This window comes from Girardinichthys multiradiatus, chromosome 1, assembly GCF_021462225.1.
Source record: "Girardinichthys multiradiatus isolate DD_20200921_A chromosome 1, DD_fGirMul_XY1, whole genome shotgun sequence".
NCBI lineage: Eukaryota > Metazoa > Chordata > Actinopteri > Cyprinodontiformes > Goodeidae > Girardinichthys > Girardinichthys multiradiatus.
The window spans coordinates 20,796,665-20,812,024 of NC_061794.1; the positions used below are offsets into that span (position 1 = coordinate 20,796,665).

The 15,360-nt window shown below is 37.7% G+C and overlaps 1 protein-coding gene across 2 annotated transcripts in view; it reads right to left on the reverse strand.

The window, feature by feature from the left end:
- Nucleotides 1-15,360, reverse strand: part of LOC124868915 (neural cell adhesion molecule L1-like protein) — a 90,925-nt gene that overhangs the window by 35,101 nt on the left and 40,464 nt on the right. For both annotated transcript variants that reach the window (XM_047366571.1, XM_047366562.1), the window contains exons 6-16: nucleotides 13,167-13,337; nucleotides 12,938-12,976; nucleotides 12,661-12,766; nucleotides 12,099-12,280; nucleotides 11,881-12,015; nucleotides 10,994-11,134; nucleotides 8,983-9,094; nucleotides 7,873-8,036; nucleotides 7,430-7,595; nucleotides 5,540-5,664; nucleotides 5,336-5,437 (exon numbers count right to left, since the gene is read on the reverse strand). In XM_047366571.1, the coding sequence (XP_047222527.1) occupies nucleotides 5,336-5,437; nucleotides 5,540-5,664; nucleotides 7,430-7,595; nucleotides 7,873-8,036; nucleotides 8,983-9,094; nucleotides 10,994-11,134; nucleotides 11,881-12,015; nucleotides 12,099-12,280; nucleotides 12,661-12,766; nucleotides 12,938-12,976; nucleotides 13,167-13,337 (1,443 nt within the window). The remainder of the gene's footprint in view (nucleotides 1-5,335; nucleotides 5,438-5,539; nucleotides 5,665-7,429; nucleotides 7,596-7,872; nucleotides 8,037-8,982; nucleotides 9,095-10,993; nucleotides 11,135-11,880; nucleotides 12,016-12,098; nucleotides 12,281-12,660; nucleotides 12,767-12,937; nucleotides 12,977-13,166; nucleotides 13,338-15,360) is intronic.

Below are 15,360 nucleotides of genomic sequence, written 5' to 3' on the forward strand. Positions count from 1 at the left end.
GCAGGTGTTTAGAGTTAACTCGTTGATTCAGATGATTAGGTTCATAGCTCGTTTAGAGACCCTTTTAATGATATGCTAATTTTGTGAGATAGGAATTTTGGGTTTTCATGAGCTGTATGCCAAAATCATCCGTATTAAGACAATAAAAGACCTGAAATATTTCAGTTAGTGTGCAATGAATCTAAAATATATGAATGTTAAATTTTCATCATGACATTACGGAAAATAATGAACTTTATCACAATATGCTAATTTTTTGAGAAGGACCTGTATTGTCCTTTTCATGCTTGTTTCAGTCGTATGTAGTTATAAAGCCAAGAAAGCATCAAAAATATATTTTTTGTGTTTTTTACGAAAGATTTTATATGTCCTAAAATATGTTTAATTGTCTTTGGTATATTGTTACTCAGGTGAGGCCTGAACCAGTCAGAGATTGTAAGGTTTTAAAGTAAAGATGGTCAATGCAGCCCAGACTCATAAAAAATTGTGACATAGCTTTTTCATTCAGGATCCCGATAGAAATCCATAACACCCATATCAGAAACAAAGTTGGAAGTTATAAAATAAATCAGATAAGAAGTCATCCTCTTTATGCTACCATCACTTATCTTTTCTTAATCACAGTGACCCACACATCAAGTGTCAGTGGGTAATTTCAGAAAGATCCTCTTTATTGTATAATGTTAACTACAATGTGACACAGAAACAGAAGCTTCTTTTGTTCAGCATGTCTTATATTTAACACAAAACAGTCAAATGAAACGAAGCCCAGGAGGCCTGCCTTGAACTAGCTGGAAAAAAGCAGGTCTATATGAAAATGAAAGTTGTATAGGAAATCATTAAACTTTATGGTGAAGTTGAAATTTAAAAAAAAAAAAACTTTGAAGGTTTACTTCCTTTAAACAGTTGGTCATACTTTTTTGTCAACCTATCAAAGCTACTTATTTTTACAAGTCTGCAAGAAAAAGTCTCTTATTTAAGTCCCTGTAAATTCCACAGCTAAATTATCAATTTTTGAAAGCATTAATGAGAAACAAGCTTTCCTGCTGGGTTTTATTTGAGCAGCAGTTTGCGATGTTCACTTATTGAAGAATTTTATTTAGACTCCATTGACAATCAAAGGGGTTGAACTTTCTAAATCTTCCTTTCTTGAAAAATGAGAAAATTTGTTATATCTTCATTAAGTAAAAGAGGCCTCTAACAGCAGATAGCACATTTTACATAATAAGTCAGCTTGCTGCCAAGCAGTGTTTTGTGAAAAGACGTATCACTGCATTAAGAAATCCCAATACAAATTACTGTAATCAGTGGAAAACTGAAATCATGTTATCAGTCAAATTTCTCTTAACTTTAGTTGTGTGCAGTGCCTGTTTTTTATCTAAGTGATACGGCTTCATCCAGAGTGCAATGGCCTACCAGGAATCGCGATTAATTTAAAAGAAAAAAAAGAAAACTGAGTCCTCAAAAGCCTCCCAAACAAGTTTTGTTTTTGATTTAGTTGATTTGCTTGTTCAGGCAATACAGACAGGGCACCACCATGTGTAGTGCACAGAGTATGGATGTACATAGCAAGTGGCTAATGGACCTGAAGTTGGTGTCTGATTTTATATGTTTTTGTAAGGAGTGTAGAATGCTTATGAGTATCTCTAGTTAGAAAATCTTAGATAATCTGCCTGCTCAGATCTTAACTGGATTATTGTTCACTGAAGAGATTCTTTAAAACAAAGTTTGAGGTTTAAAACACATTTACTCTATATTTTATTTTATAGAACGGATATTTCCAATACTTTCTTGGCACTGGGACTGTCTAAGACTGAAATTGCAATAAAAAACAGAGCATAAACTACAGGTTAAAAGTTTAAAATCAAGGACGGATGTGCATTAGCCCCTGGCTGTTCTGGAGACCCGGGCCGTGCCCAGTCACCGGAAAGCGAGGTCGGGTCCCGAAGAGGAGCGGAGCTCCGGCAGCGCCGTCGTCCCGGCCGAGAAGAAAAGCCTGCAGGAAATTCGGCGGTGGCTGAGGCAGCTGCGGACGTGGTTGGCTCGTTTGAGGCAGCTGCAGACGTAGATGGCTCGCGACGACGGGGCCTACGGTGTGAGGAGGAAGACACTGAAGCAGGTGGAGTAGCAGGTTTACTATGGGGAGGTGAAGAAGACTTGCAGCGAAGCAGGCCGGTACCAGGAAGGGCGATCGCCAACTTGGAACCTTCAAACGGCGGCCTCTGCTTCTCCTCCTCTGCAGCCTGACGAGAGCTACTTTCTGCTGCACGTCGGAGGTAGTCCCAGAGGGTTATCTCCTCTGCCTGGTCCTTGTGGTCACCTCGTACTGTCATAGAGTGGTTTTGGGTCGGACCAGCTTGCAGGGAGATACTTGGGAGTCGTGAGGTTAGGTTTTGTTCCATATTTACTGGAGGTTAGCAACGCAGGAGGCTCAGACAGAATTCAGAAACAGTAGACAAGTCAGAAACTTACAGGAGCTGAACTGGAAACAGGCAGGGATACTGGAAAAAAAGCAGGAGCATGACAGGTGATAGCAGGCAGAGTGAGGCGACAGGGAACAAATTAAATCGGTAAGCTTATCTACAAGGAGGGTTAATGGTGAAACAATGGGAACGAGAGGAGTAGTTAATCAGTTTAATGCTTACAGGTGTGCTGGCCAGGTGAAGGGAACTGAGGTAATGGAGGTTGCTATGGTGACTGGAGCTAGGGAACCCAAAGGCAGGAAACTAACACTAAATTAAACTGGGAGGAACAGGGAAAAGATATCTAAACATAAGCTGACGTAAATAGTAACTCTAGAAATAACTAAATCTAAGGACGTGGAAGGGACTACGTAAAAGCAGACTTACTGAATAACTGACCGACAGGAGCTAAAACGAAGAGAACTATTACTATAATATAATCAAGAGGGAACTATACTGTAAGGCAAGGCTGGGGAAGGAACAACTAATATTAAGGGGAACAAGCAACTGGGTAAAAAATAACAAAAAGGGGTCTTAAGCCAAAGGGGAAAGGGAACTAATAAACTAGATTAATGCCGCAAGACTAAATAAACCTAACTAACAATGAACAAGCACAGGAACACTAAGCGAGAAAGTAAACAAGAAAAAACAAAGAAGGAAAAGAGAACTGTACTAATAATAACCAGAGGAGAAAACCATTCTAAGTAATAAATAAATGAGAAAGCAACCACCAAGGGAACTATGGGCGAGGGAAGAAAGAACTACTAAAACTAGGGGGCAGGAGAGAGAACAAAACTGACATCAGGATGACAGAAGGAATAAACAAACATAACTACTAAACCCAAAAGAATAGAAACACCTTACTGAAAAAGCAAAGAAACACAAAACCCAAAATGGCAGATCCTGACAAGCAGTTTGAGGCAAATTTGCAACAATAGTCTGCAAGGGGTTAATGTTTCCTTTTTTGCTACTTTCACACTGCAGGTCTTAATGTTCAAATCTGATTTTTTCAGGAATAAGATTTTTTTGTGCGGTCGTTCACATTACTTTGAAAATGTCGCAGATCCAAACTGATTCACATGAACATAAGAACAATTAGTGTGTCGTCAAGCGCAGCTCAACAGTAAACACGGAGAAATGGGGGTTATGGTTTAAGTGCAAAACAGAAGCCATTTATTGTCAGCGGGTGCTGTGTGGGAAACACATGAATAAAAGGAGAGTGAAACTCTCCATTTTAGGGAGATCTGACTGCCTATTCAGCACAACAAACTGCCAGCAATGGTGGGGAAGGGATGTTAACAACTTTACAGAGACCGAGTTTCTTCAGAACTCGAGGTAAACTTGTAATATGTCACCACCTCTCCGCTCAACTCCACAGGCAGAAGGCTTGATGCAATCCAGTGTATCGGACTGCAGCAGGGGCAGATCATCACATAATCTGTAACCTCGATAGCATTTTAAAGTCCTCTGTTTGAACGGTTGTATACGAATTTTACAATACAAACTATGTCCCACATCCAGATTATTCCTATGAGCCTTTCAATTAGGCTTGAATAACGTTTTATATCTATTTATTAATGAGCTCTAACGTCTCGCTGTCTCTCCACTGTGCAGTACTATTCTAGCACCCTGTCTGTTTCGCTAACTGCTACCGTTTCCTGCTGGGCGGCCCGAAATTGTGACGAATGCAACGGAATGTGACGTCAAAGTCACATCTAATGTGCCTTGGTCGTTCCCACTGGAGTCACATTCCAAAAGATCAGATACAGGTCGGATTCAGGACCACATATGGACGTGGCTCAAATGTGACTTGAAAAAGTCAGATATGGGACAGATATGAGCGTTCACACTTATTTTAAAAAGTCTGACCTGGTCACTTGACGCCCCAAAAATCAGATTTGGGCCACATTTGCCTGCAGTGCGAATGGGGCCTTGGATAACTTGAATAAACAAAATGTTTTTTCTGCAGTATAGGCTTTGACAGGGGAGCAAATGCGCAACTGATTGTGTGTAGGGTGGCAGAATGACATCTAAGAACTGCCACTGGTGGTGTTTAAAAGAAATACTATGGTGTAAAAAAATTCTTTACACTAACTGTGCAGAAAGCGTAGGGCATGAAAACAACATTTTATGAACAATCAAATGCAAAAAGATTGTATAATTTACAATATTCAAAAGCAGCTGATACGTAGAACGTATAAGAAAGACTTGTCCAATATTATACAATATGCATACAAAGAATTTAAGAGATTTGATCATTTAAAGTGTGTTTTTTATTATTTTACTCTATGCAACAGCTGGGTTCTCAGTCAGCGGGCTCATGTGTGAAATATGCATATGTCAGAAGCCACAGTCCACTGCATGCTCACCCAGGATGAGTGAATGCTGCAAGTCAATGAGTGACTGCAATAAATAATTTATTTAGATAAAACAATTTAATCAAGTTGAATAATAAACTGAAGTTCACTGCATTGTTTGATAACTAGGAACAATATGGAATGTATGTAACTGACTTTGAATCTGTCAGTATGATTGGAATGAATACTTTTTGTAGGGCTTTGAGACAACGTATGTTGTGAATTGGCACTTTATAAATAAACGGAAATGAAAACTGAATTTACGATCTGCTCAAAATCATTCCATGAGGACAAAATATCTACCAAGCCTATTTGTACCATAATTATTTATTGATCACATCATTATGTGACCTAAAATGTAAGATCAAACAGAATTGAAAAAGTAAGGCTGCACCAGTAGCTGCCGATGATCTCTGGGTAAAATGTTGCTCAGTGATAAATTATTCAGCAATACTCCCACTGTTTCCCCCTACACCCGACTTCAGATGATCTGCTTCATTCTGTTAAAACTTTTACCTGTCACAGAGCTGTTGTGATCCCTTCCTGGTATCCAGGACAGAGTAACATTCCTTGATTCCTGATCAGAAATCTTTAAACTCATAGGAGCATCAGGGACATCTGTGAATAAGGAGTGAAATCACCACATACATTTAAGATTATAGTTTAATTAAAACATTTTAGGAATTTTGACTGTGATGGAGACCAAATATGGAATCATACCCAGCACAGTTACAAAGGCAGTAGCAGTATCCTCATCAAGACTTGTTTGTGCAATGCAAGTGTACAGTCCCTGATCATCGAGGTTCACATTCATGATCTGCAACAGGTCACCTTCCATAATGTATCTGAACAAATAAAAACATTTCTTACAGCATAGAAGAAAAGTTTAGAAGATATTTTCTGATTAATTGCGGTTACTCAAAAGCTGCTTTTGCAGTAATAACCAAAGTGTGAATCGGTCGTAGTTTAGTAGTTTTGTTTTCAGTTAAGCAGCTGTTAAGCAGCTGATGAAAATGGTTGACTAATAACTGATACCAAAACAAAATATGGTAATATTATATTACTATGAATGAATGAATGAATGAATACATTACTATGGGTGAACCTTTGAGAAGAGAGAGAACCCAGGACCCCCTCCAGAGCTGGCTCTAACCATTTTGCTGCCCTGGGTGAGATTGTGGTTGCCCCCTATCCTGGTATTCTGTATTTACTATCAAATATATTTTATTTCACAACTTTTAACATAATAATAGAAGGTTGTAGGATTGTTTTTGATTATTGAGACTGTTGATTTTCTAAAATGAATTCCTTTTGACAAGGTCAAAGATGTATCAATAGAGTATTTAAAAGAATACATGTAGAGTTACAGTTCACATTGTTTGTCTCTCTGTGGAGATTAAGAAAAATTTGAAAGTTTAGCCATTTTATTGCAACAGTAAAATTTTAGTTTCCGAGAAACCATGTGTGGAAAGATGTAGCAAAGGTTTCTTCAGTGCATCTGTCCAGGAGAGATTGATCTGATTGACCTGTTGTTGCACAGCACAAGCAAAACATGTAGCTGCAGCACACAGACTACTTGATCTGTTTAACATAAATTATTAGGTAAAATTATTGTTTTTTTAAATAATGGAGGTTGGCACTACACAAAGTTACACAACAGCTACAGTTGCATTAATATCAACTTCACTTTATTTCAATTAAGCTAGTTCTAGAAAATCAACCTGTCAACATAACACGAAAGCAGAGCTTCACCATGTTCTACATCCAACAAGAACAAATAACCTCACAAACAGGGGGCTGTTCCTGCCAAACAACATTTAGAGGAACTCTGTTCCGTCCAATGATTAAATTTGCCAACTACTGAAGAATATTAAAAGGGGGGCAAATGATAACATTCTTCAGGATTTCATTCAAAGCTTTGTTGTCCTATGCTCTTCACACTAAGAGCATGACGAATAAACAATCACGTTATTTTGTTTAATATAGGTGAAACGTTTCATCTTGACCTTTCCAGTCATTTGAAACAGGAATACAGCGTTCTGATTCCATCAGAATCAGGAACAACAGGGCGCAAGAGGCCAGGTTGTTGTTTATATATTTTATTTTCCATATAGAGCATTAGATAAGGATGCCAGACAGGGCTGCACGTTGTTGCTATTATTTATTTAATTCTATGTTTTTTTTATAAAGTTTTCTAAGTTGTCTAGCAGCCCCTTCCAGCAACAGGTAGCAGAAGGACAAGGACCACTTTTTGAGACACTGGAGATTTTATTGAAAAGAAATATTACCTAACATTGAAGTGTTTCCCCAACCAAAAAGATGTACTTCAATTATAGGCTGCATTTTCTAAGTATGCTACTGCAAGAAATGCATTTATTTTAAGGGTTTGTACATATCTCCAATAAGTCCCTGGTTGAGATAAGCAATCACTTCATTAACAAAACAAAAGAGCAATAAAGTGCTTTGTGAGGGAAATGCCTTTGATGAGGACAGCACAAAGCTTATGTTACTTTGCTCTTGTTTCTACCATTGCATTACTACCGAATGCACCAAACAAAGAACTCAGAAGCTCAGCAAAACCACAAACACCATCAAAGCACCTGCAGTTACCTGTAGCTTTGCTCAGAAGACCGAAAGATCTCCTCCCCATCCTTCCTCCAGATCACCTCAAAGGTGTCCTGCAGACTTCTATCGAACACTGCACGGCACATCAACCGAGCCGAGGTCCCACTGATAATATGCACATCCTGAGGTGGAGCCACGATTTTTGTCGGGTCTGAAAACAAAACAGAATTTCAGGGAGAGACATCAAACAGAAAAAGGTGATGACTTGTAAATATTATATGGAATGGCAACAAATAAATTCTGCATCAAAATTTAGATGATAAACACATTTTTTATTCAGACTAATATATTCACAAAACCTGCATAACTCTACAACTTTAAGCACTTACTGAAACTATGTTTGCAAGGTGTGTATTAATTCAAACCAGTGTTTTCACTTCAGTAAGTACTTCTCTTAAAAGACGAATGTAATTTTTTGGCTGACATACCTTTCACTTCCAGCTGAGCTGTGAGACTTGATGTGCCCTTTGTGTTATTGGCCATGCAAGAATATGTCCCTTTGTCTTCTTTTTCTGTGTCGATGATCTTCAAGAAATGCCCGTTCTCAAAAACATGAAACCGTTCTCCTTCAATAAGTGTCCCCTCTTTGGTCCTAGACGGGAAGATTTGGAAAAATATCCATTAAAGAGTGTGTAGAAATGTGCTTTAATTGTTTTTTAGTTTTTTGTTTTCAAACTTATTTCAAAGTAGAAAAATGTAGGTGTCAGCTGTAAGGTCTGTCTCCCAGGCACAGTGTAGTATCTCAAAACAGAACACTGCTATTTTTAAAAAAAACAGCTTTTGCATATAAAGCCATAAAGGCCTGGATTACAATCTCTTCAGAACAGAAAATATATTCAGATTATGCTATCTTTTCCAGAGAAGCAAATAAGGATTTTAAGTCTGCAAACCTGTCAGCATATGAATATATTGATTTATGACTTCTTTGTGTGTAATTTTATTCTCTTTTATATATTATGAGACATGTTTTGTAGTCTTTTCTTAATCTTTTTCATTTCTGTTTATGTATTTTATTGTCTCACGATTCGTCACCTGTCACTGTGACAGCAGATGGATCTTAGCTGGAAAAAGCTCCAACCTGATGGAGAACATCTCTTTGAGCTCAATGTTTTGTGTACATGGTTCAAGATAAATAAACAAATAATCCGCATTCTACAGATGTAGGTAATTACAGCATATTAGCAAGTTACAGTTTCAGAAAAATGTCATTCTTCTTAAGAAGACATTAAACTGTGTATTGTTGAAAGCACTGTTGCATTTTGGAAAAATATAGTTAACAGATTTAGTCAGAGTCAGATCAATTTCAATGGCAGCTTTATCTTATAACAGACATTTTTGCATCAGATTATAATACACAGAAACTCAAAGCAGGATAGGATTATTTCCTCGCTGCCTGCTGTATTACTGTTTAAGCTTTGACTTAGTCTGTTTCAAATGTTCTAAATCAAGGGGACATAGAAGCCTTTTTTATTTTAAGACACAAAAAGATAGATCAAAATGAGCCTGGTGTGAAGTATGGCAAATTTCACTCTACTTACCAAGAGATGCTGGATGGAGGAGAGCTGAAAACGCTGCAGTTCATGACAATGTCCCCTCCTTCTATCACTGCATACACTTGGAAGTCCTTTGTCAGCATAAGAGGTGCCATATCTAAAAGCACATTGAGGGAAGCGAGATTACAGTGGCTTGAATGTGAAGCTATAAATAGCAGAATAGGCAGACCCACTCTTATGAATCGCAGCCTGATACTTGACTCTGTTCTGTGGAGCTGAACAATTTAAACACCAGGATCTCAGGAAGACATTTTTTCTGAAGGAGGTAAAATAAGAGCGATTTATACAATACAGCACCATACTTGTTTCTATAGAAGAAAACTATTCCTTTTGATTTTTTCAGTCTTGCCATCTCACAAACACTAGCAGCAAGACGTTCAGTGTTAAAAGAACATTTATTATAATAGCTTTCAGCCACACATATTAAAGCAACAGAAATCTTAAAAAGAACTGAATGCACTCACTACACTAAATATCTCAAATAATGGTTGCTACATGACAAAAATTAACAGATCATAAACAATCCCTTAATCTTTAAGGTAATGGTTCAGAGTTGCTTTGGATTATTGCTTTGGACTATTTTTCTGACTTCTTACAGCAGCTAGCTGTGCGACAGTGGTAATGCTAGCTGGAATATACACAAAAACAAGTTGAGGTTTTGTGTGTTGGTGTGTGTATTGCTCAATCTGACCAGTCATGCAACCTGTCGTAGTAGATAATATTTATTACAGCCATATAACAACATTTTCTTAAAAGCAAACTATGATTACATTACAGAAAATTACTTTAAATATTTGATGCACAAAACAACCCCCAGTAGACGGCACCAATTATTACCAGAAAAGTCAACCAAAGCTGCAAGGCAAAAAAATTAAATGACCTCGAAATTTTCCTCTTTGTTTTTGTTCCAGCTGCTGACGATCCGTCATATTTTTCCCCTTTTGCCAAAGAAGGAAGGCCGGCCGTCTTTGAATTTGTTATGGACACGTAACAAACTCCCGCCCCTCTCCCTCTGCTCCAGAAAAGATGACACCAAGTAAACCCGTTTTGTTTTATTTCTTTTAGAAATAGCTTGGGTAGGATAGAGTAGGATTTTGGGGCACTTTATAATCGCCACTTATAGTCCAATGTGTTCTAAGTTGTATGTGCATGCAATGTCTTATTGAAACTTTGATTGCTGTTGGACTCTGAAAGCCGCCACGCTTTGAAGCTGTGCGTGTCTCACTGTGTTTGAACACCTGAGCGCAGACTCAGGTGAACTTAAAGTTGGACTGCTAGAACCTCATGTTGGAATACTCACTATTCCTTTGTCTTCACTCTTAGTGTTTTTCCACTGGTTGCCGCCTAAACGTTTTATGACCCTTTGTGTTTCACTGACCTCCAACTTTGGGAGTTTTATGACTGCAGCCTGGTGGAGGCCGCTCCCAAAGCTTTGCTCAGTACCATATTTTCTATTGTTTTTGCCATTACCAGCTGGTTAGATTTTCATACACACTCAATGCTGTTTCATCTTGTTTAGTTAGTTATTTTACCCCTTTTGTGTAGAATTTTTGCATGCTTGATTAGGTGAAGATTATTGAATCAGAATAGCGAGGTGTATCAGGGCTGTTGATTTAATAAATATTCACGTAGAGAAAGATAAATCGTTTGTGTTTATTTTGAGCAAGAGTGATTTGTCTGTCAAAATAAGGTCAAAGTTCCCCACCTTCGGTGAAGCGGTTGATTAAACAGTGACATTTAGTAATAGTTATCAATTATTACTGAGAATTTAATAATTGTAATTATCAAGGGCTTTGAGCCATAATTACAACACCAGAGGACATCTCTGATTTCGATTCGTAAGTAATGATTTTTTGGTTAAGAAATAAAAAGAAATTCAAATTATGATTTTAAATTATAATTCTTGATAAATATTAATTAATCAATAATCATAATTCTTACAGCAGTACGTGACCTGGCAGACTGAGCATGGTTGAAATCTTGTGATTTTACTCACCCTTGACTAAGACGTTAATGTTGGCGAGAACACTGCCATGATGGTTGGAGGCCTCGCACTGGTAAACACCACTGTCCGCTGGTTCGGCCTTGTGAAGCATCACAGTGTCATCGAGCACACGTCTGTTGTTCACTCTGTCATCTGACAAAAACAGAATGTCAAAGCCTTCAGGAGAAAATCTGAAGCTTTATTTTTAAATCGTTTCTTTGTATATAAGCATTTTTTAATCACAAAAGAAATATCTTTGTTTAGAATATTTGCTGTAATCATCAAGAAATATCCTTTTCAGTGATTATCTTTGGGTTTTGAAGTGGATTTCAGAATGAAGTACCAAATGTAGTTGTTAGTAAGAAGAAACATTTGATGACATATTTTGAATTGTAGAATGTGAAGTAATCAAATAGAGAATGTAGTCTGCAGATTCATAAAAAGTATTTTAAATAACTATTTATTGACTAATTTGCTTTTCTACAAAATGTTTCCAATAAAGAGGCTTAATAGGCTTGGTTACCCTGACCTCATGTTCATGTTTAGCTTTAGTAAATGTTAGCCTTTAAAATTAACCTTTTTATTGTCACTCAGTCTTTTAGACTTTAATTACACATACATTCTCTGTAGAGTAATTAAAAATGAGTACCCCTTAGCAAAATGGTATGAAGCAAGTTCTCTAAGTAAATTCAATAGTTACAGTGTACACCTAAATTCAGCATGCTTTTGCTACATAAAGTCCACCTAGTTAACCCTGTACCACACTTAACAAAGTAGTGACATAACACAATGAACTCCACGTCCTGTGGTTTAAAAGTTGCAGGACCTTATTTCTGCATCTTCTTTTACACAAATGGCAATAGAGACAGAATACCCCAGGCACAATTATTATCTCTGACCTCTGAATATTTCTCCATTTCTCCTCCACGTAATGACTGGTGGTGGTTTTCCAGTCACCGAACACTTAATGAGAACTTGTGACCCAATCACAGCCAGCTGGCTCTGAGGAGGTTCTGTAAGCCATGCCGGTGGTTCTGGAAGATGTCAAGAAGAGCTGTTTGTCTCAGCAAAAACAAACAGCGTCTCTGTGTCATTAGTTTTGTCAAGAAAGACTAACCTTCTACTATCACATCAAAGTAATGGACATCCTTTCCGGCTGCGTTTTCAGCCGTACACATGTATTTCCCCTGATCCCTTTCGTCCACAGCAGGGATGGTCAACAGCTTTTTAAAGTTATCCAGTATTATCCGATCAGTCAGAGTTTCTCCCATTTTCATCCATGTTATACTGGGGGTGGGACTACAACATAAAAGAGCAACAGGTTAGAAAATACAATAAATAAACAATAAACTAAACATACTGATAAATAAGCATGGGCTGGGGACAGGCATCAAGGTATACTAAGGTTGAAAAAAGTCTATCTATCTATCTATCTATCTATCTATCTATCTATCTATCTATCTATCTATCTATCTATCTATCTATCTATCTATCTATCTATCTATCTATCTATCTATCTATCTATCTAATGAATTTTGTAGATGTTTCATGTTATATTTCCATGAAAAGAACATTAAATGTTATAGATAGCATTTTTATAACTTTATATATCTAAAAGTTACATTATTTTGGCAGCAGTGAAGCAATAAGATAATATTAGATACAGTAAATCCACATACTATCCTCCTGGTATACACTCAAGCTGAAGATCCTGTCCTTTCAGCAACACCTTCACTGTCTGGACACCAGAGGGCAGCAGTAGGCTAGGTGCTTGAACTGGGAGAGCTGTGGATGTATTTGACAAAAACAACAATATTCCACATTTGTGTGCAAAATTGAATCAGTTAAAACCACACAAACAAGCCGAAAATCAGTTGGTTATCGGCACCTTGTAGCAAAACACAAATCAACTTTCTGTTTAGATCGTGAAGGACTTGGTGTGCGAATATCACTTACAGGAACTATCACTTTCAGAAGAGTTGGTCTCAGATTTCACTGAAAAAAAACGAAACAACATGAGCTTAATAGTTGTTGGGACAGAGGTGCTTTGTTTTATCAATGTGGATTACCTCATTGTCTTTGAGCTTAAAAATGACAAAGCAATGCTTGATGTTTAGTATAAAATGTATATTTTAGTAATAAGTTTAAAAAGAGTGCTAGTGTTCTGCATGTTGGTGAAACCTACATCTCTGCACTTTAACAGACATGGTGGTTTTCTGGACAATGGTGCGTATCCTGGTAAAGGCAGCGAAGCAGCCGTAGTCCTTGCGACTGTCTTTTGGTAAGGCATAGGAGAAGTACAGGTTGCCATTGGTTCCCATGCAGACCCTCTCATCCTGCTTTATGTGCTCCAGAACTAGAAAACATTTGAATCGATAGAGACATCAATATCAAAAAAGTTTGTTTCCTAATTTTCGTTTATTCGTCTGTGAAAAACACTCGTAGGGTTTAATAACAAAGTGGGACACGCAGGAGTATATGTGATAAATGAAATGGAAACAGCTTTAAGCAATTCCTCATTTAATTGTGCTCTATGAAAGCAAATATGTTTTACACAGATTCACAGTTCAGTGCATATCTTCCCATGAGCTGGGTTTAAGAGCTATATATAAGGATATAGCCATCAGCCACTGGTGGTTTTATCAGTGTGAATAAAGAAACCTAATTCAGATTTATAACGTACTGTAGCTGACAAAGAACACAAACTTAGATGCACATCGTCCATATGTTTTGTGATAATCTAAGAAAACAGCAAGTCCTTCAACACACGTTTTTCTTATGTTCAGAGTATTTACTGCCATTAATGTCCCTGGATACATGTAGTTGCCAAGACATGGCAACACTTGAACTGAATTTAAAGCGAGTGCTGTCCCCAAATGTTTTCATTCTGTGTGTCAGTAAGCCTCTCCTCCTGAGCACTTAAGAAACTCTTGTGGTTTTCTTTCAGACATTTGTCTGGTTTGTTGGTAGCAGCTGAGAACCTTCAAGAGGTTCAGGACAATGCAGGACCCCTCCTTCCATTGCAGGAGTACTTCAGTCCAGACAGAGGTTACCTTTTACACAGGAAATCAATTTATTTCTTGAAGGTGGTGGGAAAAGAGTCCTGATTGGAGATAAACCTCTGTGTCTCAAGTGGGAAGCTTTGACATCACTTCAACTTAAATACACACAGTACTCCACTTCCATTGGATTTGCAAGGAGTAACCCAAGATGGTGCATACATTTCAAAACCCTGGTTGAAGCATTTGGTAAAAATTAAATCCCTGAACTTTGGCGTGTCTCAGATTATTAGAACTCCATTGAATATACCCTAGCCTGTGTTCTTCAGGAGTTAATCATGTCAAGCTTGTGAAGTGATTACCCAGGTGTACACAGAAGTGAAACATGCTGAGATTTGAATTTTAGCCTTCATTCCTTTTATGTACATGAATACCTGAGTGCACAGAGCAGGAGAGACCAAAGGCATTCCTAGCATGTCTCTATAATTGCAGGAACTTTATGAGCCCTAAAGTTCATTTTGTATCGGCCTCTGTGGGTTTCTGACAGGCATCTGCTGCACTGTCAAGCTGCTTAATCTCTCAATCTCTTTTATTTTTTCTCTGCACAAGATAGCTGTGTCTCAGGGTGATGTGTAATGTTAGCTGTGTCTCAGTAACACAATCTTTATATCAAGACTGCAGTTTTTTTTTTCTTGTAGATGTGCAACTGTATCAGGTTATAAGAAGCTGAAACAGATGTTTACGTGCATTGTAAGCAACCCATTACCTTTTCATTTATCAATGTCTTTTGATGTTGCTGCTAATTAGTTTTTTTATTATTCTGGCTATGTAGACCTTTAATTAATAAAATTAATGTTTGGCCTTTTATGCATTCTATCGTGGCTCAGTTTTCAACCATTAAAGCCTAAGTCTCATTGCAATGATTAAGAGCATTTTCGTAACACCTGACCCTAACCTTTTTCTAAAAGAAAATAGCTTGAGCAATTTTCAAACCGAAGGCGCAGGGATGCGACCCTCTCATCCACTGGGGTAAACCCCAACACTGCATTAGCCCCATTTACTCTAATATCCCTAGATAAGGTGAGGTAGTGGAAAACTAACATTACACATCACCCTGAACACAGCATACTCACAAGGAAACACATTTGTGGCAACATCATGCTGTGGGGAGCAAATTCTCCCCACAGCATGATGTCATGACCTAAATCAAACTGAGAATCTGTGACAAGATTTGAAAATTGCTGTTCAGAGACACTCTCCAACCAAGCTGACTGAGTTTGAGTGGAATTACAAAGAAATTGACAATAGTTTAGGTTGTAGGCATGCAAAGCTGGTAGAGACATATTACAAACATGTTAAAAAAAAATTTACAAAACGTAA